Source organism: Chroicocephalus ridibundus, chromosome Z, assembly GCF_963924245.1.
Source record: "Chroicocephalus ridibundus chromosome Z, bChrRid1.1, whole genome shotgun sequence".
Lineage (NCBI taxonomy): Eukaryota > Metazoa > Chordata > Aves > Charadriiformes > Laridae > Chroicocephalus > Chroicocephalus ridibundus.
In genome coordinates, this window is record NC_086316.1 from 28,773,740 (window position 1) to 28,801,223 (window position 27,484).

General features: G+C 40.7%; 1 protein-coding gene across 1 annotated transcript; it reads left to right on the plus strand.

The window, feature by feature from the left end:
• Window positions 1–2,563: 2,563 nt before the first annotated feature.
• RIOK2 (RIO kinase 2) lies at window positions 2,564–21,102 on the plus strand. The gene is made up of 10 exons (XM_063320412.1): window positions 2,564–2,803; window positions 3,626–3,764; window positions 5,449–5,565; window positions 6,520–6,695; window positions 8,283–8,371; window positions 13,283–13,474; window positions 13,889–13,981; window positions 14,876–15,409; window positions 16,339–16,435; window positions 20,678–21,102. Exons 1-10 carry the CDS (start codon window positions 2,738–2,740, stop codon window positions 20,837–20,839), a joined length of 1,665 nt encoding a protein of 554 aa, XP_063176482.1. The 5' UTR covers window positions 2,564–2,737; the 3' UTR covers window positions 20,840–21,102.
• Window positions 21,103–27,484: the final 6,382 nt, after the last annotated feature.

The window sequence follows — 27,484 nt, forward strand, 5'->3', positions numbered from 1 at the left end:
AAGGCAACACAACCTTAGAAGTATATGACCAGTCAAGAATAATCACATTTTTACAGTCCTCGTTAGTTTTGTTACATCAGTGCAGACTTCTAGAGAACATTCTTTTTTCAAGATGATCCTCTCCATGATCTCTCCTGGTACCGAAGTCCGGCTGACAGGCCTGTAGTTCCCCAGATCCTCCTTCCGACCCTACTTGTAGATGGGTGTCACATTAGCCACCCAGTCATCTGGTACCTCCCCTGTTGGCCAGGATTGTTGATAAATGATGGAGAGAGGCTTGGTGAGCTCTCCCGCCAGCTCCCTGAGTACTCCTGGGTGAATCCCATCTGGCCCCATAGACTTACGTGTGTCTAGGTGCAGAAGCAGATCATTGACTACTTCCTCCTGGATTATGGGTGGGTTGTTCTGCTCTCCATCCTCATCTTCCAGCTCAGGAGGCTGAGCACCCTGGGGATAGCTGGTCTGACTATTGAAGACAGAGGCAAAATAGGCATTAAGTATCTCAGCCTTTTCCTTGTCATTGGTTGCAACTTTCCCCCCGCATCCAGTAAGGGATGGAGATTCTCCCTGGCTGTCTTTTTGTTGATTTATTTATAAAACCTTTTTTTGTTATCCTTTACTTTAGCGGCCAAGTTGAGCTCCAGCTGGGCTTTTGCCTTCCTAATTTTCTCTCTGTATAACCTAACGAGATCTCTGTACTCCTCCTGAGTTGCCTGTCCCTTCTTCCAAAGGTGGTGAACCCTCCTTTTATTCCTACGTCCCATCAGAAGTTCCTTTTTCATCCAGGCTGGCCATTTTCCCCACCCTTTAATCTTGTGACAACAGGGGACAGCCTGCTCCTGGGTCTTTAAGATTTCCGTCTTGAAGGGCATCCAGCCTCCCTGGACCTCTCTGCCCTTCAGGACTATCTCCTAAGGGACTCCCTCAACCACTGTTCTGAACAAGCCAAAGTCCACCCTCTGGAAGTCCAAGGTGGAGGTTTTGCTAACCCCGCTCCTTACATCACTACGAATTGAAAACTTGACCATTTCATGATCACTAAACCCAAAACGGCCTCTGACCACCACATCTCCCACTAGTCCTTCTGTTTGTGAACAGCAGGTCTAGCAAGGCACCTCCCCTGGTCGGCTCACCTACCAGTTGTGTCAGGAAGTTATCTTCCATGCACTCGAGGAACCTCATAGCCTGTCTGCTCTCTGCTGTGTTATATTTCCAGCACATACCCGGCAGGTTGAAGTCCCCAACCAGAACAACGGCTGGCGATTGCGAGACTTCAGCCAGCTGCTTATAGAATACTTTATCTGTCTCCTCATCTTGGTTGGGTGGTCTATAGCATACTCCCAGCACAAGATCTCCCTTGTTTCCCTTCCTCTTCATCCTTACCCATAAACACTCGAGTTTGTCATCACTGGAATCTAGCTCTATGCAATCAAAACATTCCCTAATGTACAGAGCCACACCCCCACCTCTCCCTCCTTGCCTATCCCTTCTGAAGAGAATATCTTGCGGATAAAAGAGCATATCTTGGTATGATTCTAAAAACTTTTCTCAAAGATACTTGATTAGTAAGTGGTATCTGACTTGTCATGTCAGAAATGCTTCAAAAAAGAAAAGAAAAAAAGAAGGGGGAAGCAGCCAAATTTTATAGCAATGTTTAAGTTCTGAAAATTAAAAAAGTATCAAGGTTTTACTGGTTTAAGTCAACAGAATGGTACCTTTTCTCAAAGGCCTTGAGAAAGAACAGGGAATATGCAGTAGACAAAAAGTTCATCAGAAGTCTTTTCACCACAAGTAGTTATACTACAAAGGAACTGAGGAAAAGGTGGCTGATTTCTCATTGCAGTTACAAGATGCAATTAACCTGTCACCCCAGCACACAACGTAGAACAGTTACAAACAAACCAGTAAATGCACTTCCTTTCTCAGTTGGTAAACGGGAGTTCAGCCTAACGCCTCTTCCTCAAAGGGGCTGCGTGGGGAAGAACCGTCCCCAGTGAGTAGGTTTGGGGGTCTTTTTCCCCTCCCATCACTATTTCTACCTCTTTCAGCCCTACTACCACGTATGATAGAAAAAAAAAAGGAATTCGCAGAAGGGTCTGCAAGTCACGGCCCACGGGCGCAACACACCCCTGGAAGGTGAAACCAGGTCCTCCACCCCCGCCCCGGGATCAAGGCGCAGGGCGGGTAGCGGGCCAACATGGCGCCGAGGCACGGAGGGCCTCACAGCGCCCCCCTGCCCGCCTTCTGCGCGGGCGCCGGGCGGGCGCGCGGGGCGGGGGGTGACGTCGGAGTGGCGCTAGGTCGTTCGTGCTGGCGCCGCCGCGGGGCGAGGCGGGTGCTCTCCCCGCCTCTCCCAAGAGTGGTTTCTTCGAGGGAGTCGGTCTTGGCAGATGCACAAACCACCCAACTTGGCTAATTCGCAGTACGGAGAGAGGTAGAGCCAGTTACGGCGCAGAGGCTTGTTCTGTATCATTTTCCAGTCGATAACGACTCAGTGACGAATGAAGCGCGCAAAGATCCGGCCGACGACACGAGCTTGTATGCAGCTGCCAGGACCCAAACGCGCAGCACTCCGGCCTGGGCGGTGCTCGCTGCCGCCCTGCCGAGAGCTCTGCGCATGCGTGTGAGGAAGGTCGCGCTGCTGGCGCGTTTCCGCAGGAGTGGAGTGGCCTAGCTGTGCTCCTCGCCGGACTCCGACGGCTCTTCGCGCCGCTGGCGCGTACCGGCCGCAGCGGTCATGGGGAAGCTGAACGTGGTGATGCTTCGGTACCTCTCCAGGGAGCACTTCAGGGTCCTGACAGCGGTGAGGCGGGGGGGAGGCCGGCTGGGGGCGCAGGAGAGGGGGGGAGGCCTGCGCATCCAGCCGTGCGCATGGCATTCCGCGTGGTCGGTTAGCTAAGCGGAGTCGGGCAGGGTCCGTGCGCGGATGGGGGACCGGGTTGGTTGCGTCGCAGACGGCAGCGGAAGAAAGGCTCCAGGGGGGTGGGACCTGCTCCTGTTTTCGCTGGCTCCCCTCAGGTCCGGTGTTGGTGTGTCCCGGTGGGGAGGGCCCAAGTCGTGCTGTGCGTGCCTTCAGCCCGCCTCCTCGGAGGGATCCTTGGCAGGGCGGTCGCTGGGGCTGCTCCGGTGGTGGCCGCCCAGTAAGGTGCCCTCACCAGTTTTTCCACGCGTGCCGGTAACTTGTGGCACCCAGTCTAACGAGGAGCAAGCAGAGGTTTCCCAGGGCGCGGCGTGCTGCCGTGGCAAGCTGCGTGGTAAATGCAGGCCTCGCCAGTTGAGCTGTCTGACTGTACTGACAGCAGAAGTACTGGTGGGAAGGCAAATTGAGCCATGGCTGGGTAATTATGAGAAGAGACTCTCATGTTAAAAATGTGGAACAGCTCCCTTGTCCACTTTTGAGACTGAAATGTACTTAGCCATTCATCTTTTGGCCAGTACTGTAGAATTTTCAAGGCTGAATTATATAAAGGCTGTTAAGGGGCAATGATGCATATTAAAAGGTTTGATTAAATCATAAAAAGCAATAACGCACCCGTGACAACTGATTTTAGTCTCAAGTGGGATGTGGTATTATTTCATTGTTGAACACAGGGGCTAACAAGTCTATTTTTATTTACTCTTTTAGGTGGAAATGGGCATGAAGAACCATGAAATAGTTCCTGCTAGCTTAATTGCTTCCATTGCCAGCCTTAAACATGGTGGATGTAATAAAATTTTGAGAGAGTTGGTGAAGCACAAACTTCTAGCTTATGAACGAACTAAAAGTGAGTTTGAATTTTGTGTTGGGCTCCCTCTCTCATTCTCTCCCCAATGCATCATAATGTTACTTGGAGAAATACCACAGGTTGAAATGTGTGAGCATCCAGAGCACTTTCTAGCCTTAACTTCTCTTGGACCTAACTTGGGAATATGTATTTGTGCAGCACCAAATGCTGTAGTTGTCTGCTGAGCTGCTCATGCCTGTAAAGATTGTTGCTTGGGGTCACTCTCCTCTTCCAAGTAACAAGCGATAGGTCAAGAGGAAATGGCCTCAAGTTACGCCAGGGGAGGTTTAGATTGGATATTAAGAAAAATTTCTTCATCAAAAGGGTTGTCAAACATTGGAACAGGCTGCCCAGGAAAGTGGTGGAATCGCCATCCCTGGAGGTACTTAAAAGACGGGTAGACGTGGTGCTTAGGGATGTGGTTTAGTGGTGGTTTTGTCAGTGTTAGGTTGATGGTTGGACTCAATGATCTTAAAGGTCCCTTCCAATCTAGACAATTCTATTAAAAATGAAAGGCAGAAAAGAGATGAAGACTTAACTTTCTTTTTTGCTCAGTCACCAAAGTAAAATAAAAGAATCATTAGTTAATATAATGCATACAGCAGTGCTCCAGTTCTGGAACCCACAATGTAAGAAGAACATGGACTGGTTGGAGCGAGTCCAGAGGAGAGCCACAAAGATGATCAGAGGGCTGGAGCACCTCTCCAGTAAAGACAGGCTGAGAGTGCTGTTGTTCAGCCTGAAGAAGAGAAGGCTCTGCTGAGACCTTATTGCAGCCTTCCAGTACTTAAACGGGGCCTACAGGAAAGATGAGGAGGGACTCTTTATCAGGGAGTGTAGTGATAGGACGAGGGGTAATGGTTCTAAAGTGAAAGATGGGAGATTTAGATTAGTTATCAGGAAGAAGTTCTTTCTGGTAAGGGTGGTGAGGCACTGGAACAGGCTGCCCAGGGAAGCTGTGGCTGCCCCATCCCTGGACGTGTTCAAGGCCAGGCTGGATGGGGCTTTGAGCAGCCTGGTCTAGTGGGAGGTGTCCCTGCCCAGGGCAGGGGGGTTGGAACAGGATAATCTTTTAAGGTCCCTTCCAACTGTAACCATTCTGTGATTCTGTGGATCAACCCAGATGAGTTAGAGTCTTATAGTGCAGAAACTGGAGCAGACTGCAAAAGCCATGACAGTTTCACCCCCTCAGAAACAGCTACTAAAGTAGTTTTTCTTCCCTGTCATGTGATAAATAGTAGTTGTGCAGGCCTTTCCCCATTTCCTTCAGCCTTTTAGTTGCATCTGGCTTTGTAAACATACTGTAGGAGTCTACAGGAAATTCCTATCCTTTTTGTCCCAGTTCTTCAGATCATCACAACAATCTGAGATCCCTACATGTGTATCTTCCAAAATGCTCCTTGGGTTTTCCCAGGGTATTTAAAGTACTGACATTGCCTCTATTAGAGAGGGGCTAGCAGCATGTCTGTCTTTTGCCCAGTTGTCAGTTTTCATAAAACTTGCAGGAATTTAAACATCTTTACCATTCTGTCAGATTGGGCTGATATTACCCAACAGGTGAAATACTACTTCGGTGTTGTGTACTGTATGCTGAAACAAGAAACAAGGCTAAATTGATACTTACTTTAAATGTAATGTATTACATAATGAAAAATGAAATGTTTTATATTTTATTCTTGCCTAGCTGTCCAGGGTTATCGGTTAACTAATGCAGGATATGATTACCTTGCTTTGAAAACTCTATCTTCCCGACAAGTCATAAATTCTGTTGGAAACCAGATGGGTGTTGGCAAAGAATCAGGTAAGTGTAAAAAACATTTTCAGTAATTTTTTTTAATCAAACACAGCTGTAATGTTCCAAATATTTTGCTAGAAACTAGGTAAGTTTTCCTCTGGATAGTCATGTCAGTTAATCTGTCAAACACCAAGACTTATGGGTCACTTGTTGAAATGCCATGTGAGGCTTCTGGCTGCATTTGAATATTTTTTCACAAGAGTGTTATTCTACTTTGACCATTTTGTCTGATTCTTGGTTTGTCACTTAAAACAGTACTTTGTAGGCAGATGCTGTTTGTTCACGCTTTGTGAAGAGTTTTGAACTATTTTAGCAAAAAAGATGATTACTTTTTTTTCATACCACTTAGAAATAAGTAAAGTAAAATAGTCTCAAATCTATCGGAGTACTACCTTGGTTCCTCTTACGTTCATGTATATTGTAATTTGACACAGAATGTAACTTGTGTAATTGAACAATGAGAAGGGTATTGTTGGGGACAAACGGTAGAAATGAAACATAGGCTATTTGTTAACACTGTAAATTAAGAAGCTGGTCCCTTGGGTTGTCTGTCCACTCAATAGAAAGAAGAAGGCTTTTCCAGAGTGTGATTAAGAACACCAGCATCTGCCCTAGATATTTTGCCAGGATAGCTTGTATTTGTTCTTTGCTGTGCAGGTAGCATGAGATGTTAACATGAATATAGGAATCTTAAGATCTCCTACTCTGAAAGATGTCTCGGATCCCATCAGTATTTCTTCTAATGGAGTACCGTGATCTCTTTACAATAATTTCTTCTTGTTCAAGTCTCTAACACACAATATGTAATTTTATCTGTCTTTACTAATTGTAGTAGGACTTTCTATGCCAGAAATAGTAATTGTGAGAAGTGAAATAACAAACTTATTACTGCACTTTTTCATTAGATACTAGCTTGTTAGATATAATTTATTCAATTGGTGTCATTATTATGTCTTCTAGATATCTATATTGTTGCAAACGAAGAGGAGCAACAGTTCGCATTGAAATTACATAGGCTTGGAAGAACTTCCTTTCGCAGTCTGAAAAATAAACGTGACTACCACAAGCACAGGCATAAAATGTCATGGCTGTATTTATCCCGGCTAGCAGCAATGAAGGAGTTTGCCTATATGAAGGTAGGTGGCCATTCACACAGTATCAGCAATGACATAGTAGACTGGAACATATTTTCAGACAGTCTTTTCATCAGTTTCTGTTTGCAGTGCTGGTAGGTTTTACACTTTTTTTTTCCCCTAATGGACTTAAAGTATACATTTCAGAGAATTTCAATGCTATGTGTTTTGTATGCTTTCCAGTGACAAAATGAAGCTTTGCCATGGAAGTCATGCAGAACAGAAGCAGGTGTCATGGGAGAATTGTAAATTGACATTGTTATTCATGGATAGATAATTTATATATCACCAGTTCTGCTGGTTTTCCTTTGAAAGTTATTGCATAAGCTTGCAAAAACACCTTTAAAAGTAAGGAATTACAGTTACTTATAAGAATATTTTTTTTTTTAATTCACTTATTTATTTTTTCAGTTGTTGCTGTGCTGTTGAGGGAAATCTTTCAGTCCAGACTGGTATTCTAATCTGAAAAGACACACTTTGTTCTATATTGTGGAAAAAGATTTAATTTCCAAGCATATATTCCTGTTTGCAGAGTTCCATATTTTTTGACCTGCTTTAAAAAAATTCCAGATGTTATCTAGTAATTGATAATAAAGTTGATAGTGGAAAAATAATTATTTGTAAAAAAAAACTAGTTTTGCCTTCTTTTGTGCTATTCAACATTACTATATACATTAAATAGTATTTTCTTGTTTCTCTTAACAAACCTTGATAGGTTCTACCAGTGGCCTCGACACAGAGAGAAAAAACTGTTAACATAATTTAAAACCTCTGTTTTGGTCTAGCTGATCCAACTGGTGAAGCATTATGTGGTCAGGACTTGTAGACATAAAATTGTGGGTGTCAATTTCCCTGACAAGAATGTTGGGGGAGGATTAATTGTGTGCTGAAAAGTGGTAATAGTGTAATATTTAAGTAACAAAAGCTGTATTTATGTTGCTTCAACTTAGAATTCTATCTTGGAAAAATTCACTGTCGACAAGAGAATGAGTAAAAAGGGAATGAACCCATAAAGAAGTTGAGTGGGTCAAGTGAATGACTAAATTTACGTTAAAAAAGGCAAACCAGAGAGCTTCAAAATATTATGACTTACCTTTGGTTAATCTTTAGTGTGCTGTAATGCTGGTTATTGATATTTGAGAATAAACTTTTGTATTAGAGCAACTGAGTATAGGTTAACTAGTCAGGCAGAACTTTATTGGAAGCAACTTAGTGTGGAATTTTTTTCTAATGCCTGACACCCTATTCTCTGTTACCTACTCTTGATTACTTGGGGTAGCAGACCAGGTATGAGTCAATCATGTTTCCATTCTCTTGTGGTTTTCTTCCAGATGCACAATAATTAAACTAAAGACAATACAGCAGTGCGCTTCATGTCTAAATTTAAAAGTTTTACTTGTTTTTGTAGTGAAAGTTGAAATGGCTGTTATGCTGTCTTCCTTCTTAAGCACGTGATTTGATGTATGCAGTTAGCATTTGAGTAACGTCAACAATAATATTTAGTGCTTGTCTTAGACATCAGTTTGACAATGTATGTAATGTTTTCATAACTATTTAATTTTAATTCTTCAGTGTGTTGTCTCTTTCCAGGCTTTACATGACAGAAAATTTCCTGTTCCAAAACCTGTAGACTACAACAGGCATGCAGTTGTTATGGAACTTATTGATGGCTATCCTTTGTAAGTACTGAAGCTTGAAATCTCTGTGTTATAGAAATCCTAACAGTGTTAGATTCAGTAAGGTAACAGGGTTAGGCTTTTTCATCATCATGTTAGTGAATTCTGACTTAATGCTGAGCAATACTCTTTGGCGTACACTCACTAGCAGTCTGCTTAGTTATAGTCTTGCTTCTCTTATGTCTTCATTCAGAGGAATTGTTACGTTCTTAGTCCACAGACTGGTTAAATAGACTAATTTTTAAAGTAAGGAATACATCAAAAGAGCAATGTGTTAGTATTGCTACAGTTGTTAATTCTTAGTTACTAGTTAGTACTAGTTTCTACACAGAAATTGTGTATTCTGTATTTTATTGGATATATACAATATTGAATATAATATCCTTCATGTTCTGAGCTCCAGTTCATGATCCTTGCTTTGTTAACTCGGGTAAGATTATGACTCACTGTTTTAGAACTTCTGGTCTGTTTATACAGAATACCATGTATAATCTGGTTTTGCTTCTTCAAGGAAGGTTACTTTGCTTCAGTTGTTCAACATTAGAAACGCTACATATCATTGAAGTTTGTGCATGAAGGGATGGTTTGTTTTGTTTGCAGAGCAGAATGCAAAAAGCCTGTATACTCGATATAAGGTAGAATAACCTAGAGATTTAAAGTTCTAGAACAAAACAGTCCATGCCGACAACATGTAAAGTGGGCAGTTTAATAACAAAGGAGTTATTCCAAAGCATAGTATTTGAAGACTTAACAGGGAAGAGTTCATTATATTCTGTCTCCCCACCTTCATTTTTAAATAATTCCATATCCATCATGTACATGGAGCGCTTAAAGTTCCATGTGGACATCGGCAGTGGAAGTTTATCATACTCTCCCTGTTTCGTGATTCTAACCTGAAGGAGATAGGCAGTGGATGAAAATTATTTCAAATATGCCAAATCAAAGAATCTCCCAATAGTTGAGGTTGGAAGGCACCTCTAGCAGTTATTTGGCCCAAACATGCTGCTCAGGCAGGGCCACCTATAGCCTGTTCCCAGTTTCGCTGTTGTCCATTGCCTGAGTTGAAAAACTGGTGCGGAGTTGGTGACTTAAGGTAAACAATTGTTATGCTCTCTTTGACAAGTACAGGGCTCTCCAAAGTTCCTGCCAAATTGGACTTAGTTCTCCTAGTCTGCTACTTTATTTCACTTGTCACAGAATCACAGAACGGTTGAAATTGGAAGGGACCTCTGGAGGTCAGCTAGTCTGACTTCCCTGCTTGAGCAGGGCCACTCAGAGCTAGTTGTCAAGGACAACGTACAAATGACTTTTGAATATCTCTGAAGAGGGAGACTCCACAACTTCTTTGGGCAGTGTGTGCCAGTGCTCAGTCACTCTCACAGCGACAAAAATGCTCATGTTCAAGCACTGTCCCGTGTTTCTGTTTTTGCCCATTGGCTCTTGTCCTGTCACTGGGCATCACTGAAAAAAGCCTGGCTCTGTCCTCTTTGCACCCTCCCTTCAAGTATTTATATACTTTGATGAGATCCCCCCGAGCCGCCTTCTCTTCTCCAAGCTGAACAGTTCCAGGTCTCAGCCTTTTCACATGCTACAATCCCGTAATCATCCTTGTGGCCCTTCATTGGACTCTCCCCAGTATGTCCATGTTTCTCTTGTACTGGGCAGGCCAGAACTGGACACAGTACTCCAAGTGTGCAGAGTATGCCCTCACCACATGTGAATAATCACCTCCCTCAACCTGCTGGCAATGCTTTGGCTAATGCAGCCCAGGATATCATTAGCCGCCTTTGCAGCGAGGACACATTGGTGGCTCATGCTCAACTTGGTAACCACCAAGACCTCCAGGTCCTTTTCTACCAAGCTGCTTTCCAGGTGGGTGACACCCAGTGTGTACTGATGTATGAGGTTGTTCCTTCCCAATAAGCAGGACTTTGCACTGCTCATTGAATTTGATGAGGTTCATGCTGGCCCATTTCTTCAGCTTGTTGAGTTCCCTCTGAATGGCAGCACAACCCTCTGGCGTATCAGCAACACTGCTGTCATCTGCAAATTCTGCCCCGTTGTCCAGCTCATTAATGAAGATGTTAAACAGCACTGTAACCACTTTTGATTGCTGGGGTACACTGCTAGTCACTGGCCTCCAGTGAGACTTTGTGCACAGCCATTCAGGCAATTTTCAAACCACCTCAGTGTCTGGACATCCAGACTGTACATCAGCAGCTTCTCTATGAGAACCTTACAGGAGACAGTGTCAGGTTACTGAAGTCCAGGCAGATAATACCCACTGCTCTCCCCGCATCTAGCAGGCCAGTCACTTCATTACATAAGTTTATCAAGTTGGTCAAGCATGACTTCCATGGTGAAGTTGACTACTCTGGATTATTTTTCTGTCCCTAATGTGCCTGACAGTGGTTTCCAGGATTAGCAGCTCCATCACCTTCCCAGGGCTCATGGTGAGGCTGCCCAGCCTATAGTTGCCTGGATCCTTCTTCTTGCCCTTCTTGAAGGTGGGAGTGACGTTGCCTTTCTCCAGTCTTCATATACTTCTCCCAATTGCCATGATTGGTCAGCGATTATCAAAAGTAGCTGTGCAATGACACCTGCCACCTATCTCAGTGCTTGGGGTACATCCCATCAGGGTCAGTGGACTTTTGTATGCCCAGTTTGCTGAAGTATTCCCTGAACTGATGCGCTTCCACCAAGGGTACATCTTCCTTGCTCCAGCCCTTACCCGTGCTCCCTGGCACCTGAGATTCTGATCTCAGAAGATACCAGTTAACATGACTTCCAAATTCAACGAGCTAGCAGGACATCTTATGATCACAGAATCACAGAATGGTTCGGGTTGGAAGGGACCTTAAAGATCATCTAGTTCCAACCCCCCTGCCATGGGCAGGGACACCTCCCACTAGACCAGGCTGCTCAAAGCCCCATCCAGCCTGGCCTTGAACACCTCCAGGGATGGGACATTGACAGCTTCCCTGGGCAGCCTGTTCCAGTGCCTCACCACCCTTACCAGAAAGAATTTCTTCCTGATATACAATCTAAATCTACCCTCTTTCAGTCTGAGGCTGTTACCCCATGTCCTATCATAACACTCCCTGATAAAGAGTCCCTCCCCATCCTTCCTGTAGGCCCCCTTTAGGTATTGGAAGGCCGCTATAAGGTCTCAGCGGAGCCTTCTCTTCTCCAGGCTGAACAACCTGAACTCTCTCAGCCTGTCCTCATAGCATAGGTTCTCCAGCCCTTTGATCATCTTCGTGGCCCTCTGCTGGACCTGTTCTAGTAGGTCCGTGGCCGCCTTGTGTTGAGGACTCCAGAGCTGGATACAGCACTCCAGGTGGGGTCTCACCAGAACAGAGTAGAGGGGCAGAATCACCTCCCTCGACATGCTGGCCACGCTTCTTTTGATGCAGCCCAGGATGCGGTTGGTTTTCTGGGATGCAAGTGCGCATTGCCTGCTCATGTTGAGCTTCTCGTCTACCAGCACCCCCAAGTCCTTCTCCTCAGGGCTGCTGTCAAGCCATTCTCCGCCCAACCTGTATTTGTGCCTGGGATTGCCATGACCCAGGGGCAGGACCTTGCACTTGGCCTGGTTGAACTTCATGAGGTTCTTACAGGCCCACCTCTCAAGCCTGTCAAGGTCCCTCTGGATGGCATCCCTTCCCCTCCAGCGTGTCAGCTGTGCCACACAGCTTGGTGTCATTGGCAAACTTGCTGAGGGTGCACTCAGTCCTACTGTCCGTGTCACTGACAAGATGTTAAGCAGCACTGGTCCCAGTACTGACCCCTGAGGAACGCCATTTGTCACCGGTTTCCATGTCGACATTGAGCCATAGACTGCAACCCTTTGAGTGTAGCCATCTAGCCAGTTCCTTACCACCAAGTGGTCCGTCCATCAAATCCATGCTTTTCCAATTTAGAGACCAGGATGTCATGCGGGACAGTGTCAAACACTTTGCATAAGTCCACGAAGATGATGTCGGTTGCTCTCCCCTTATCTACAATGCTGTGGCAACATCATAGAAGGCCACCAAATTTGTCAGGCATGATTTGCCTTTGATTATCCAGGCCTGTGGCTGAGAGAAGTGTCACCAATTAATTTTGGTATGAAGGTGTTTAACAGGAGCCTGTTACAGAGCTGCTAGACTTCCATTGTTTGTTCTTTGTGCTGCACAAACGATCCATTCTCATAATACTGTAGTGCTGCATTCGGACCAAAATATCTCATGATAACTGTAAATGCCAACCAGTTTTTGACAGTTTATAGTACAATAAGATAACTACCAGTTTACTTGGGTTGTTTCTAAAGACCAGATGATCTGTATTTTGCCTCCAAAGGTACTTTGCTTTCGTAGGTATACCTTCAGGAACACTTTAAGCTTTTTTCTTTTTTTTTTTTGTTTCCTTACTTGGTCTAGAAAATATGTTTTTGTAAAAGAAAATGCCGTGGGGCATTTGAATTTGAATACAGGAAGACCTGGTTCCTACTGAGACTATAAGATTACTTAAAACAGGAGAGACATAAAAAATTTGCGGATCCATTATTTAAATAATGCATTATGACAGCGGTGCCTGATGGGATACAATGAGCATATGTTGAAATGAGATTTAGCCTGGATATAAGGAGACATTTTCTCCAATCAAGGACAGTGAGGCCGTGGCACAGGGTGTTTGGGGAAGTTGCACAGTGTCTCTCCATCCCTGTAATTTTTCAAGCCCCAGCTAGACAAAGCCCTGAGCAATCTGGTCTGATCTCAAAGTTGAGTCTGCTTTGAGGAGGGTGTTGCACCTGAGAGCCCTTTTAGCTTGAATTACCCTGGCATTCTGTCAGATGTATTCCACGTACTTTGTCTGTATTTTTAAATGACATCTTTCAAGGTTCAGAATATTTCATTTTATTTAACTTTTCAGGTGCCAGGTGCGCCACGTTGAAGATCCTGCCTCTGTCTACAGTGAATTAATGGATCTGATTGTAAAACTTGCCAATCATGGTTTGATTCATGGTGATTTCAATGAATTTAATCTCATATTGGATAATGATGACCATGTCACTATGATTGATTTCCCTCAGATGGTATCAACGTCACATGCAAATGCTGAATGGTAGGTTCGAATTTAATGATGTTTTCAAAGCAAATCTGACAAGTGCTGATGCCAGCAAATAGTCAACCATGACTTGTTTCCATAAGCCTGTTTCTGGTTCTTTTTCTACCATTGCTGTCATGCAGCACAAATAACATTCCAAGCATAGTTTGATTTATGAGTGAGTAGAAATGTCTGTTTAGAATAAATATGTAATTAATTGCTTCTCAGAGACAATGGTGTTGTTCAGTTAAGAAATGCTTAGAAATGCTTACTGCAGCAGTTTGTCTCCCTGGCCTTTTGTCTTGGGATCACTAATAGAAATAATTTTAAAATAAAATCAGTAAAAGTCAAGAAACATAGGTTAAAAGTTTGTCATTGCAGTAGACTTCATTACCTTGATTCTGTGTTTGTGCAATTCTGTTTTTTTTACAGGTATTTTGACAGAGATGTTAACTGTATTAAGGAGTTCTTTAAGAAGCGCTTCAACTACGAGAGTGAGCTCTTCCCAGCATTCAAAGACATCAGGTAGAAACTGCCAGATGAATTTGAGTTCACCTGTTTATGGTATTTGTGTTGGTTTGGTGAGAAAAATGCTTGTAGGAGAAATAAAAAGAAATAGGCCTAACTGTGCAATTTTAAATTACGGGTTTGTCATTCCTACGGTGTTTTCTTCGAAGTTACTGTAAGTGGTTTCTAACAGCTAAAGTGCTCTTTAAAATCTGCTGCTGCCTCCTCCGTCTTTCCCCTTGCAGCTAAGGAAGAGAGATTGATCCAAAACTTGAAACAAGTAGTAAATCAGAATCGGTTTCTTCCTCTTCTCAAAGCGTATCTGGCAGTTCTAGTATATTGAAGATTAATTTGGGTTTCAATTTTAAATTTATTTTTAAAATGCGAGTAAATATGGTGACTGCCTCTTCAAACATTATTATGATCAAAGTTTTCTTCTTAATGTCTTTTGTCTGTTTCGAAAAGTAATTTTCCTTATTTTAAGACTGAAGCTGCTGCAGTGAAAAGGGTTTTATTTCATTCTAGCAGTTTTCCAAAGGGTTACCACACTTGAATCAGTCTCTGTGTGTCAGTGTACCCTTTGTTCTTCTGTTTGTTTTAACATCATTTGAACTTAAAGCCAAATGGTATTCCTGATAAAATAAAGTAATTTCCTATAAATAAATAAACGCTGGTTATAGAGGTGTAATAATCTTCTGCAGAAGTTTGCTTCTCTCAGGTCAAATTCTATTAATACTTTACCTAAAGTTCAGCAGTATCATGTGGTGTTCTGTGTGTTTCAACAGAATATATCCTCTTTGTTAATAGTATAGGTAATTACAGTCTAGTTTGATTAATATTTTTAATCCAAAATGTGGCATATTTGTATCTTGATGATTTAGCATATTAAAAGAAAACTTACTTCTTTTATAGGAGAGAGTGCTGTCTTGATAGAGAGATTGCTGCCAGCGGCTACGCAAAAGAAATGGAGGAAGATGGTGAACTGCTTTACCCACCGGGTTCTGATGAGGATGATAATACAACAGAATCAGAATTTGTAGAAGATGCTGAAAATAAACTCAACTTCTTCACAAAAGATAAAGAAAACAATGTAGACTTCATGTATGAAACGGGTGATTTCGCTGAAAGCAGAACCTCTAACAACTTTACGTGTACCAATGAAGAGGCTGACACAACTGAAAGTAGTGAAAATACACAAAGGCTGAATATGTCAAAGTTGAGTTCAGCCTTAGAAGAAGTTGAAGGGCAAACTATGCTTTGGAAGTTAAGTGAAGATGGAGGGAGTTCTGCAGTTGTTTTTATTAAGGACAAAACCATAACCAAAAATGCTGCTGAAGTCGAAAATCAGACAGGTCAAGAAGGGTGCTGTAGTGATAAAGAGAATGAAGACAAATGCCCTGATCTGGTTGACTTGTCAGCATTAAACGAGAACATCATGCATGACAGGTAAAGATTCATATTTACTGTCTAGCAGCTCCCCCAACTGAATGTAAATGTTTCAGGTAGTTCAGAAAGGACTAGTCTTCAGCTAACCTTGTTTAAATTGAAGACTGAAAATTCAATTTATTGTGAAAACATTGCAGTGAATGTTGTCCCTATTGGTCTTGTGATTGGTACTACATACGTAAGGCGTGACAGATCAGTTATCCAGCACGTAGTTGTATCTAATGAGAGAATAGGTCTTGGGTTTAATGCGTAGACCAACTTATTTTCTATTGTGGAATTTTTTTCCCTTTTTCTTTATTTCAGTTAATATTGGTAGTGAAAGAGTTCTTGATATTAAGATACTGCTTCTAAAAAACTTTTATGACTAAGATTGTAATTTGAATGCTCTGACTCAAAGCCAAATTATTCTGCTGCTTATTCAGCTGAAGTTAGCAAGAACAGGCTCCTTGGAATGTATGTCAAATATATAGTATTGTCTGTTTTTCTAGCTTTCAGTTCCTTTCCTGATGTACTTAGAAATTCCCGCTTACCTTCAGATAGCCCCTTGTACATGAAATTCTAAATCTGACTTTGCCAGCCCACCATGCACCTGGACGCATATACAAAGTTCATGCTCCCCCTCATCTGCTTTTGCTTTTTACTGAAATGACGTGTCAAAACATTGTGCAGAATCTGAAATATATTCTTCTAGTGTTCTGAAGCTTCATTTCATGTGCTTGGTATACATGTGGCTATTGTGCAACAAATTCTCCATTCATAAAATGGCTGTTTTGAACAACTAGTGTTAAAATGTAAATGGTTTGTAGTACTTGCATGTTCTGTGTGAGTTTTTAGATTATATCTCAAAGAGATGACTAAAACATGATGCTCGTAAAGGCAAAGGATGTTTATCTTGCTAGTGGAATAAAACATTGATTTACGTATTTTAGAAATGAAGAGAGTGTCATTCATATTGCTGAGCACAGAGCAAGGACTGAAAGTATCACATCAGTCAGAAGTGTTGGGAGCTGTTCAACCATTCCGGCGGTAAATATTACTGTTATTACCTAGTTTACTCTTAGAGCATGTTACATTGCACGCAGTTGTTAGTACCTGTTTGTAAAAATGTTCTCTAGCATTAATTATCTTTAAAAAACTCTTGCCATGTACCTCTCTGGCTTGCACTTCCATGCCCACAGAAAAACAGGACAGATGCTTCTGTAATTGTTTACACAATGATTTCCAGCACTTTCCTTCATGTACTGCTCTTTGCCCTTTCACCAAAGCCCTACTTCAGCATTAACAACTCTTCATTTAGCCAGTAACAGGCTGATGTATGTTAATGCACAAACATGATATCAGTTCATTTGTTTCTGTTGCTAGCTACAATTAATATTTTTTATTTTAAAAGTTGGTGCTTGAATCAAGATTTAATTTAGCCTTTTTCACTTGTCATCTTAGAGATTTCTTCACACTCTTCTGAAACGTTACATGAACTCACTTCAATAGCGATTTCTTTGGCAATATTAATTTATTTGACTTTCTGCATTGTATAAATCAGAACATTTTCAGCAGATTTTGATGTCGTCTGCTTCAACCCATGACTATACAGTTGTCAGTATGGCTACGTCTGTCACATGTTTAAAAGTGCATTTTCATTTTAAAGGGAAGAAAGTCCTACGTTCTTTATTAGTTATAAAGTGTTCTTATACAAAACAGGAAAAAACACCTTTCAGTTCACAGCTGATTCGTGAGGTATTTTTTTAATTAGGTCAGACTACGTACTTGCCATTGTAAATATGGGTACCTATGTTTAGTCTCATTTTTATTTGCAGTTAGGACCAGAAGCTCTGAAAATCAATCTAGTTTGGGGAATATGTTAATGTAGTTTCAGCTCCTTCACAACAGCTACCGAAAGTAAATACGTACTTCTTCAGTTGTGTATTTTCAAAGCATTTCTATTGCCTGATTAGAGTATATTTCAATATACCTGAAACCTCTAGTGCCAGCAAGAGCAATTTTATTATTTTTTTTCGGTTAGACTTGATTTTCCTCATTTACAGTCTTTTCGGTCTGCTACTTACTGCTTCAGTACTTTTCTAACAAAGGCTTTGCTACTGTCCTGTTAAGTGATAAGTTGTTCTTTGAAGCAGCCGTGTTTTACGCAAGGTGCGTGTGGGTGGCTGTGATACTCATTGAATAGATGGCTGCCTTACTTTTTCGTGTTTGGATTTGGTTTTTTTAAGATAAGTATTTTAAAGATACCAATAACTAGTAAATTTACATGTGTAAATAAATGTTAAGGAAGAGCATGTTCGTATCTTGTCTGAGACTTTTTTTACCAGACTTCATGCAAGGAAAAATCAAACAATTTTAATCTTCATCATCACAGTTCTTACTCTATGGGATGGCATTGTGTCTTCTTAAGGAGACAAAGGATTGGGTTAAAACTATGGTATGAAGTAAACAAGAGCCAGGAATTCCCTAGCTTTTGGTCCTTGCAATCTTTTCTTTTTTTTCCTGTTTTTTTTCCTTTTCTTTTTGGTTTGCTAATGTAAGTATGCAGAATTAAAAAAAAAAGAAGGAAAAAAAAAAGATTAGTACTACTAAGTTCTATAAAGGAAATTACTTGAAATTGTAAAATTGTATTCTTGTACACCACTTGGTGGTAGCAATGATCGTTATGTAGCTATAGAAACCTTTTTGAGTATTTAGAGGATGTATGTATGTTCTGTCAGCAGACACATAAAATGTGTTAAAAATATATAAATGGCATGTATATACCTAATTTTCTGTTCTAAAAGATAAAAACACTTTATCAGAAAAGCTTTCAAGAGATTCAGACACATAAAAAATTCTATCATACCTTGCATAATGCTTTCACTTACATGCTTTTATGCTGAGTAAATTGTTTCTGCCCTTTACTGAATCTTATTTTAATTTTTGAGTGTTAGAGCTAAAGAAATGTTATGTATAATGACCTATTTGTAACATATGAAAATAATTACAAAACTAAAAATGCAGAATAATGGCAGTGCAGTAAGATCCCCAGGGCTGCGTAGAGCTTATGCCTGTTATTGCTGCTAGCATTCATCTGCGGTTGTGGCAGAGAAAACATAGTAAAACATAGGCAGATTTTTAAATCAATCATAAAAGAATCCTAAATCATAGGATTTGGGGAATTTACATTATGATTACATGTCAAAGATTTCTGGTATCCCACTTGCAAAATTTCTTCTAGCAAGTTTTGTATAAACTAGTTATCTGTCCTAGACTGGAGTGGGAGAAGTAGAGAAGCCTTCTTTCAGGGTTCTGCTTATAGAAAACACAGAACAACAGATACTTTATTGGCAAAAGAAAAACATCAGTGCAACAGTTTAAATTAGTTCTAATCAGTTTTTCTTCAGGAATATTTTTAAAGAGAATCTACAGTTTTTATTTCCAAAGAGCTTACGGTTAAATACTGAGTGCCACCAAGTACCCAAGGAAAGAAGGACACATCACATGCAAGTGTTTTCTAACCACATTTCGAGTGTCAGCCTGCATGTGTCATAACTTGGGAAACTGCTGTTCAGGTGGTTTCCTGAGTACTGCAGGATTGCTGCTGAAATCAGGATTGAGTAATTGGGTTCATTGACTACCTTGTATTTTGTTACGTTAGCTGTGTTAGCCACAGCAATTCTTAAAGAGCATAACTTGCCAAAGTTAGGCTTTCTGGTTCATGATTTACTCCCTACCAACTTACTGCTTCGTATGCTGCAGTGAAGTGGAGTTGATAGTACAATCAAGGAAGCACAACAAGGCAACTGAAATTGGTGTACATGTAAAGGAAATGTAATTAGATTGATATTTTTCCTCTTGTCCAGTTATTTGGCCATCAGCAGATCTTTTATTGAGGGCAGATTTATTCCTTAAGAGGATTTTTTTATTTTAATACTTTATTAATTATAATAAAACTAAGACACTCCTTTGGTCCTTTGGTATTTCCAAGAAGATATAATTCTGTTGTGCTGAAATAGTTAGATGAAAATAACTTGCTTTCTTTTTTTGTTCTAAGACAAGATATGCAAGTGCGCACTCCGTATCAGTGCAGCAGCTTGAGCTGGGATCATTTTCCAAATGACAAAATCATAGCCACAGTCTACCAAATTATGGCTTCATTTTTATTGTGGGTAATCATAATGGAGAGCGGAACTCAGAATGAAAACATAGATCGTAAATAACAGATGAAATTTCATAAAACTACCACAGTTTTATGGAAGTAATAGTTGCTGTTTCAGTACTTTTGCTGTAGAGGCATGAGACAGTCCTTTAGAGTCTCTTTATAGGAGAGTGCCTCACAACAGGGGAAAACTGGAGGAGGAATTGTAAATCACTCCTGACTGCCCATCTTTTTTAGCCACACTTGTGATAGAGAGTTGTTGTTTTCCATTAGAATCATGCTCAGATCTTTGTAATCCAAACTTTAGAAAAAAACAAGATGCTAAAAAAAAATAGACACAAACTAAATAATTACTACTGGATGTGAAATGTTCTATTGTTTTTTTTTTTTAAAAGACATTTGTCTAATCTTCAAGCGTAGAATATTATCAGATTTTACATTTTTGTAGAACACGTGTTTTGCACTGAGAGGTGCTAGTCCTTTCTGGTCCTCATAAGAAAGACACTTAAACTCCATAAGGTATGATTTAAAATGCTATTTATTAGAGCTAAGATGATCAGGAGAGAGTAGCATAGATAATCCCACACCCTTTTAGATGCTGGGAGCCCTGAGGGTTTAGTGTTGAACTGGAATGTTAAGAAACACACAGTACACCATGCAGACCTTGTAATCTCTTATACAACCTATAATCTCTCTTAACTCACTTGAACTTTTTATGATTTTTCTTACAAGGAAGCAACTCTGTTCATCGTTTCTACAGTAAAGCTGAACTGAAGTTCACATGAGAACTTCTTGCTGCACTTTTAGGTAAAGGCGGGGCTTCACAGGAGGCCTAATTGCCAGTATTGAGCAGGAGCTGGCTTAGTTTATCCTACTGCCAGCAGCTTTGTGCAGCGCAACAGAGGCCTGAAGACAGCCCTGTACATGTAGCTTAGTGCAGCACAGCACAGACATGGGCTTACTCACACTAACTGTTGGGAGATCACTAACTTCTCCATGTTCAGAAGTCTTCCTGCTAGGATCACGCATGTTCACGTTGGTACTGAAAATGCAGTATCATTGTGCCATGTCTTAGTACTACACGATTTTCATAAACTTCTGAGACTGAATTGTTTGTTTATTTGTAGGAACTGGTGAAACAGAAGATAAAACGTCAACTGACCAAACAACAAAAGTCTGCTCTGAGGCGTCGGCTGCAGAAAGGAGAGGCAAATATTTATACCAAACAACGTCGAGAAAATATGCAGAACATTAAGTCGAGCTTGGATGCAGCTAGTTTCTGGGGATAATTTATTAAAACTCGTGTACTATATGAGAATTCATAATGTATACGGTTGAAAGAATTATGCTAATAACCAATAATCCTTTTATATAATGGAGGAAACTCTTCTATATAAGCAAGTGTTTTTCTGGAAGTTAATAAACTTCATTCTCCTTCCTGTAATTTTGATTGGGGGATTTTGTTTTGTCTTTCTGGTTAAAGATGTTGACTGTAATTTAAATTATATGAGTAGTACAGGCTAATATCATTTAACTACGATAATTTCCAGCAGTATCTTGTTGTAAATCAATTGTACTGTGTGTGTTTAGATTAAGAATCTGCTGTTCACAGAGGATTCCTCTTAAGAGGGAAGGGGAATTTTTTAAACCAATTTTTGCAATTACTTTAAATTTTAAATGTATTTAAATACCAGGTATTTGGTTTAATTAAAAATCATAAATATGAACCTGATAGCATTTAGTACTCTTAAGGTTTCTTTTGTACGTGTACAAATGTGAGCAATCCATCTGATGAATATGCATTCTTTGAAGCCAGCAATTATTTATTTTTTCCTTCACTTCAGGATCTCAAAAATCTTGCCCGGAAAAAAAACATAATAATAACTGTGTTTGCACAGTTACCAATAAATTTAATTCCTTTATGTCTACTAACTCACTTAAAGTGATGAGAATTCTGGAACTTGTCTATTAAAAAATATTAGCATGACTTTTACTATGCTGTACCCTTGAGGTCTGAAGACCTAGAAGAAAAGCAAGTATCTTGATTTTTATTTATTTTTTATTTTAAGCAAGATATGTCTAATAATAAAATTGAATGGGTTTTATATTTAAAAACACATAATAAACTTAAGGAGAGAAGTCTTTGTGAACACTGAAGCAAGAGAACGAGCTGTTTAAATTTTTCTTTGTTCTTTTTTTAACCTTCTATCCACTGTATCTGTGCTTGAGATGTGAGGTGGAGCCCTTCTTGGGAAGGACAACTTGGTAGAGTTTAAATTATCCATGTATACTTTGGAAAATCTTAAATCTGCTTGCCTGAGTGAGCTTTGACTTTTGGTTTTCTGCTCACATATCTGATGCTATCTGTTCTATATCCTGCATACGCAAAGTGCCTGATAACTTATTCAGGTTTTAGCCTGTTGAAGAATTGCAGTCTCTGTCATGTCTTGCAGCGTGCCCTTGCTTTCAAAGTTTTTAATTTTTGTCTTCTCTCTGGAACAGTATAAAAGCTAGTCTCAGCCAGCAGCTGTATATGGTCTTAAATAAAATCATGGTAGGTCAGTGAAGAGATGCATGCAGTAGATAAGTGTTCTGCATCGCATCACGGCTGCATGTTGACAGAAGTAAGGAAGTCCAATTAAATCTTACACATAAATGATTGCAATCAAGTTATGTAGGCCTGTTCCTGATAGAGCTAGAGCTGATTTTAGCTGGAGTAGAAGAGCAAAGTAAGTGAATTTAATTGCATTTCCATTTCAAATGTTAAGGGGGAAAAAAAACACTTTTAATGTTTCTAGGCTCTTACCTATTAAGAGACTTGATTTAGTGACAGCTTACAAGACTTGAGTTACTGTTGTTTGGCTAAGATGTTCATGCACTTTTTGGCTTCTAATTTAGGACTTCTCACAGCGAATGAATTCTTTTTGGTGTGTGATCTTAAGTCTGTCCTGGTAATTGCTTCCAAAAATACACAAAGGCTGTCCATTTGATTCAGGATCATGAGAAAAGAAAGGACGATGGAAATCTTTACTGTTTATTTTCAAAATGTTCCTTGAAAACATCCATTAACTCTTTCGTTTGTTTTAGGTTTTACTGTTTTTTCTGTTGGTTTTGTTTGGGTTTTTTTGCTGCTGGTGGAGTCTTTGTGTGCGTGTTTTTAAGAAATGGCTTGCTTGAAGGTGCTAGAAGATACGAAAGTCTTAGGAAAAACCTCACCTCCTCACCATGAATGGAGAGGAGTTAGTCCTCATTTTGGTCCTCACCGATACCGCACAGAGAAGGCAAGAGAGAATGGGACTCAGGATGCAGGGTATAGAATTAACATGGTCTGATGGGTTGACCTTGGCTGGCTGCCAGGTGACCACCAAACCGCTCTCAGTCCCCTTCCTCAACAGGATGGGGAGAAAATATGATGAGAAGCTTGCGGGTTGAGATAAGGACAGGAAGATTACTAGCCAATTACCACCACGGGCAAAGCAGACTCAACTTGGAGAAATTAACATGATTAATTGCAAATTAATAACACAGTAGGCTAGTGAGAAATAAAAACAAAACACCTCTCTTCTTCCCAGGCTTAGCTTCACTCCTGACTATTACCTCATCCCCTCCGAGTGGCACAGGGGAATGGAGAATGAGCATTGCAGTCAGTCCATAATGCTCTGTCTCTGCTGGTCCTTTCTCCTCGTGCGCTTCTCTTGCTCCAGCATGGGGTCCCATGCTCTTCTCCACAGGCTGTAGGGGATTCTCCACGCTGGCACCTGGGCCATCTCTTCCTTCTTCACTGACCTTGGTGTTTGTGGGGCTGCATCTCACATTTTCTTGCTCCTCCCTCACGGCTGCTGCACAGGGGTTTTTACCCTTTCTTAAATATGTTATCATGGATGCACCACCAGCATTGCTGAGGGGCTCAGCTTTAGTCAGCAGTGAGTCCTTCTTGGAGCTGACTGGATCTGGCTCCATCCAACATGGGGGCAGCTTCTCACATCTTCTCACAGAAGCCATTCCTGTAGCGCCCCTTCCCCACTACTAAAACCTTGCCAGGTAAACGCAATACACATGGAAAGTGCCTTCATGGTTCTATATGGAAAATAACCTGCTGAGCAGCTCAGCTTCTCTGCTGGCTGGAGGCCATCGCGGGGTGTCAGGAGTCACCTCTGAACAGACTCTAAGCAGGTTACACCATGTAAGTCATAGAATCATTTAGGGTTAATCATTTAGGCCACCTTGGCCACCTGGGCACATGCTGGCTCATACTCAGCTGGCTGTTGACCAACACCCCCAGGTCCTTTTCTGATGGGCAGCTTTCCAGCCACTCCTCCCCAGGCCTACAGTGCCATATGGGGTTGTTGTGACCCAAGTGCAGGACCTGGCACTTGGCCTTGTTAAATCTCATACAATGATCCTCAGCCCACTGATCCAGCCTGTCCAGACCCCCCTGTAGAGCCACACCCCCCCCAGGCAGATAACATTCTTGGCCAACTTGGTGTCGTCTGCAAACTTACTCGATCCCCTCATCCACAGCAATGATAAAGATACTAAAGAGAGCAGGCCCCAATACTGAGCCCTGGGGAACGCCACTTGTGACCAGCTGCCAACGGGATTTAACTCCATTCACCACAACTCTTTAGGCCCACCCATCCAGATAGTTTTTTACCCAGCAAACAGTGCACTCATCCAAGCCACGAGCAGCCAGTTTCTCCAGAGAATGCTGTGGAAAGTGTTGTCAAAGGCTTTACTAAAGTCCAAGTAAACAACATCCACAGCCTGTCCCTCATCCACTAAGCAGGTCACCTTGTCACAGCAGATCATGTTAGCCAAGCAGGACCTGCCTTTCGTAAACCTATGCTGTCTGGGCCTGATCGCCTGGTTGTCCTGTGTGTGCCATGTGGTGGCACGCAGGACGATCTGCTCCATAACATTCCCCAGCAGCGAGGTCAGGCTGACAGGCCTGTAGTTCCCCAGATCCTTCTTGTGGCCTTTCTGGTAGATATTGTGCTATGATTGACCACTGGTCCCCTCTCTCTCCTGTCCTGTTTTCGGCTAGTCCCACTAGCCGTACTACACTTCTGAGACTAATGCAAGCCAGTGAAAGACAAGAGCAGAAGAATCAGAAACAGCAACTCCTTTCCCCTTCCCCTACACAGCCTAAAGAATTAATCAGAAAAATAAGTCTCAAATGTAAGGTAACATCATTGTAGAACTTGAAGCACCCATGAATTAATTCCTGTATTTGGTAAAGCACTCCCAAGTTTAATTACCTCAGTTGGAGTATATCACCTTGTTTCATGCCTGAATTTGTTGAACGACAGTTTTTAACCCTTGTATCTTTTTATGCCCTTACTTCAACATTAAAAATGTGCTGGTATCCAGTAGACGTTGTTATATAGCTTGGAAAAAGCTAAGTACTTCCACAAGGGTTTTTTTTCATCACCTAACTTGAATTCATGATTCCTAGATGAATTGCGCTGTAGTTAGTTGGTTTGTGAACATTTTTGCCAAATTATTTCGGTCCATTTTGGAAAAGCAAATAGGCCCCTCACGGCCCCTCAGCACATTGTTTGTGCCCCAGTACTTGCTACGTGATCGTATTTTATTATACTTTGTTTCATTTTGTTTTAGTGGAGATTTGAGCCTTATTCTTATTTGTACTATATCGGATGGTATATATTACACAGGGAGAACAGAAATTGTAGCATGGGGACTGGTATATCCGAATGAAACTATTACTAACATGCTAACATACGATAGCTTATAAACACATAAAAACATGGAATCATGGAAAAATTATTTGATACTGCCTGCTTGCATTTGCAACAATATTTAGTTTTTTCTAAAGCAATCCAGTTGTTAATTTAAAAATATGCAAAAAGAATTAAAGAGAAGATATGAAACCTTCCATTAAAAAACTGCTGCTTCTTCTGTCAGTTCCTGACCTTTTTTTCTACAGATTTAAATATCTGTTTGTTAGTCTGAAACCAATTTAACAGCTTTCCTAAAATGCATACATTAAGTTACAAGGTATAACGGGCTACAGCTGCAGAAAGGTGCAACTTGGAACTTTTTAACTTTGGTTGAATGTTATAGTTTTACTGATTATGTGCCACAAGATTGATTTAAGACATGCAAGGCAACTCACTAAAAAATCTTCTTTAATAAATCTCATATCACATATTTCTTTTATTTAAAAAGCTTATATTTTTCTCTGAATTCAGATGTTGAATTAAATCTATGAAGGCAGTTAAAAGGATATTTAGAAAGAGCTGGGTTAGGTTTGAAAATTATGAAGTAGGTGGATACCTCGTGTGTGTTCTTTATGTTCTACACTCTTGTCAGCAAAATGTTGTCCAGTATATATGACTCCATTCTGTGTCACTGCATAGCCGTTCTACTCTTCATCAAAACATCCCCCATCTAGTTGGACATTCTCCTGTTCATGGTCTTGTTTGTTTGCCTTGGTTGAGGTTAGCGCCTAGCCAGAATTCATAGAAGTTTGGGGTCAATTTTTTCTTTTTTTTTTTCCTAGCATAAAGGTGGTACAAGCTTACTGGTATTATTCAAATCAGAAAGTTCTGTTTCCCACTCAGAATGATACTTAAGTTCACCCACAGACTTCCATGAACGGAGGCAAGGCATTTCCCAGTCAAGGTGAGAAATCAAACAGAAAATAATGCCATGTTATAACATCTACTTCATCATTTAGTCCTCTTCCAAATCTGTCCCACATAAAACAGTATTTATGAATACTGAAAAGTGATCAGGACTCATTAGGGAAATACAATAGAACAACCCATGTGTTTCTGCTCTGACCTTCCAAGCAGCGTGCTCCAGGAAAAAAAAACAACAATCCTGTCAGACCAGGAGAACTTCAAAAAGGATACCTAGGACAGCTTTGCTAGATACAACACAACTCCAGGATAAGATGCTTTTTCCGCTGATTAAAAAGCACGGTAGAGAGATGCACAGAGAAAGATAATCTTACCTCATAACCCGACATGACAGTCAAAATCAAATAGACTGTTGTGGAACACTTAATATTCACAGGTGAGAGTGTACTAAAGAAAAAGGTTATATGAAATTCTTGCCTTTGAACTTCATAATGCTTCTACTACTATAAACCTCCAGTTGAGAAAGATCTGCATAGGTAGGGAGGGACCACACATAGATTTATGGATAAATTATTGTCTCTTTGAACAGGAGACTTGGCATTGCCTTCAATGAAATCAATACAGTTAACCATTCAGTGACCCACAGAATACAAAGTAAGTATTTATAAAGCACAGATAATTTAATCCTGAAAAATGTGGTTCTCAATGCATATGAATAGCATTATTTTAAAAAATCAGCCATTTCGTAGGCATCATTCAAAATACAAAAAGCAATTACAAGAATGAGAATGACCTTTCAAAATGAAATATAAGTTGCAGTGTTCTGTTTCACTAAACCTCTCAAGTAAAAGCAGATCTTGCTGTTTCATCTGTGTACTGCTACTATTTCTGAAAATTCTCATGGTTAACACATTGCGTTGTTAGACTAGTAGGACACAAAATACTGAGACACAGCATATGATCTGCCTGGAATGTTTAAAAATTAAACCAAAGAATGCATGTTCTTGCAGGAGAAATTCATATTGGGAGATCTTAATAAAATATTAGTAATTATGGTACCATTTCAGAACAGTACCACAGCATAATTAATCGTACACCTGAACACATAGATATATTTTTCATGCCTTCTTAAATTACTACAAATCTACATGATATATAATGAAAATATACAAATAAATGGTTATCAGGAATACAGTATTATAAAATTGAAAATATTTTTACTGGACAACTTCTAGAAACTTTTAACATGTTTAATGTATGAATAACTTAGGATGAAGCATTTAGGTGTATATATATACACAGAATTTCTACTAGTTTAGCTGAAATTGG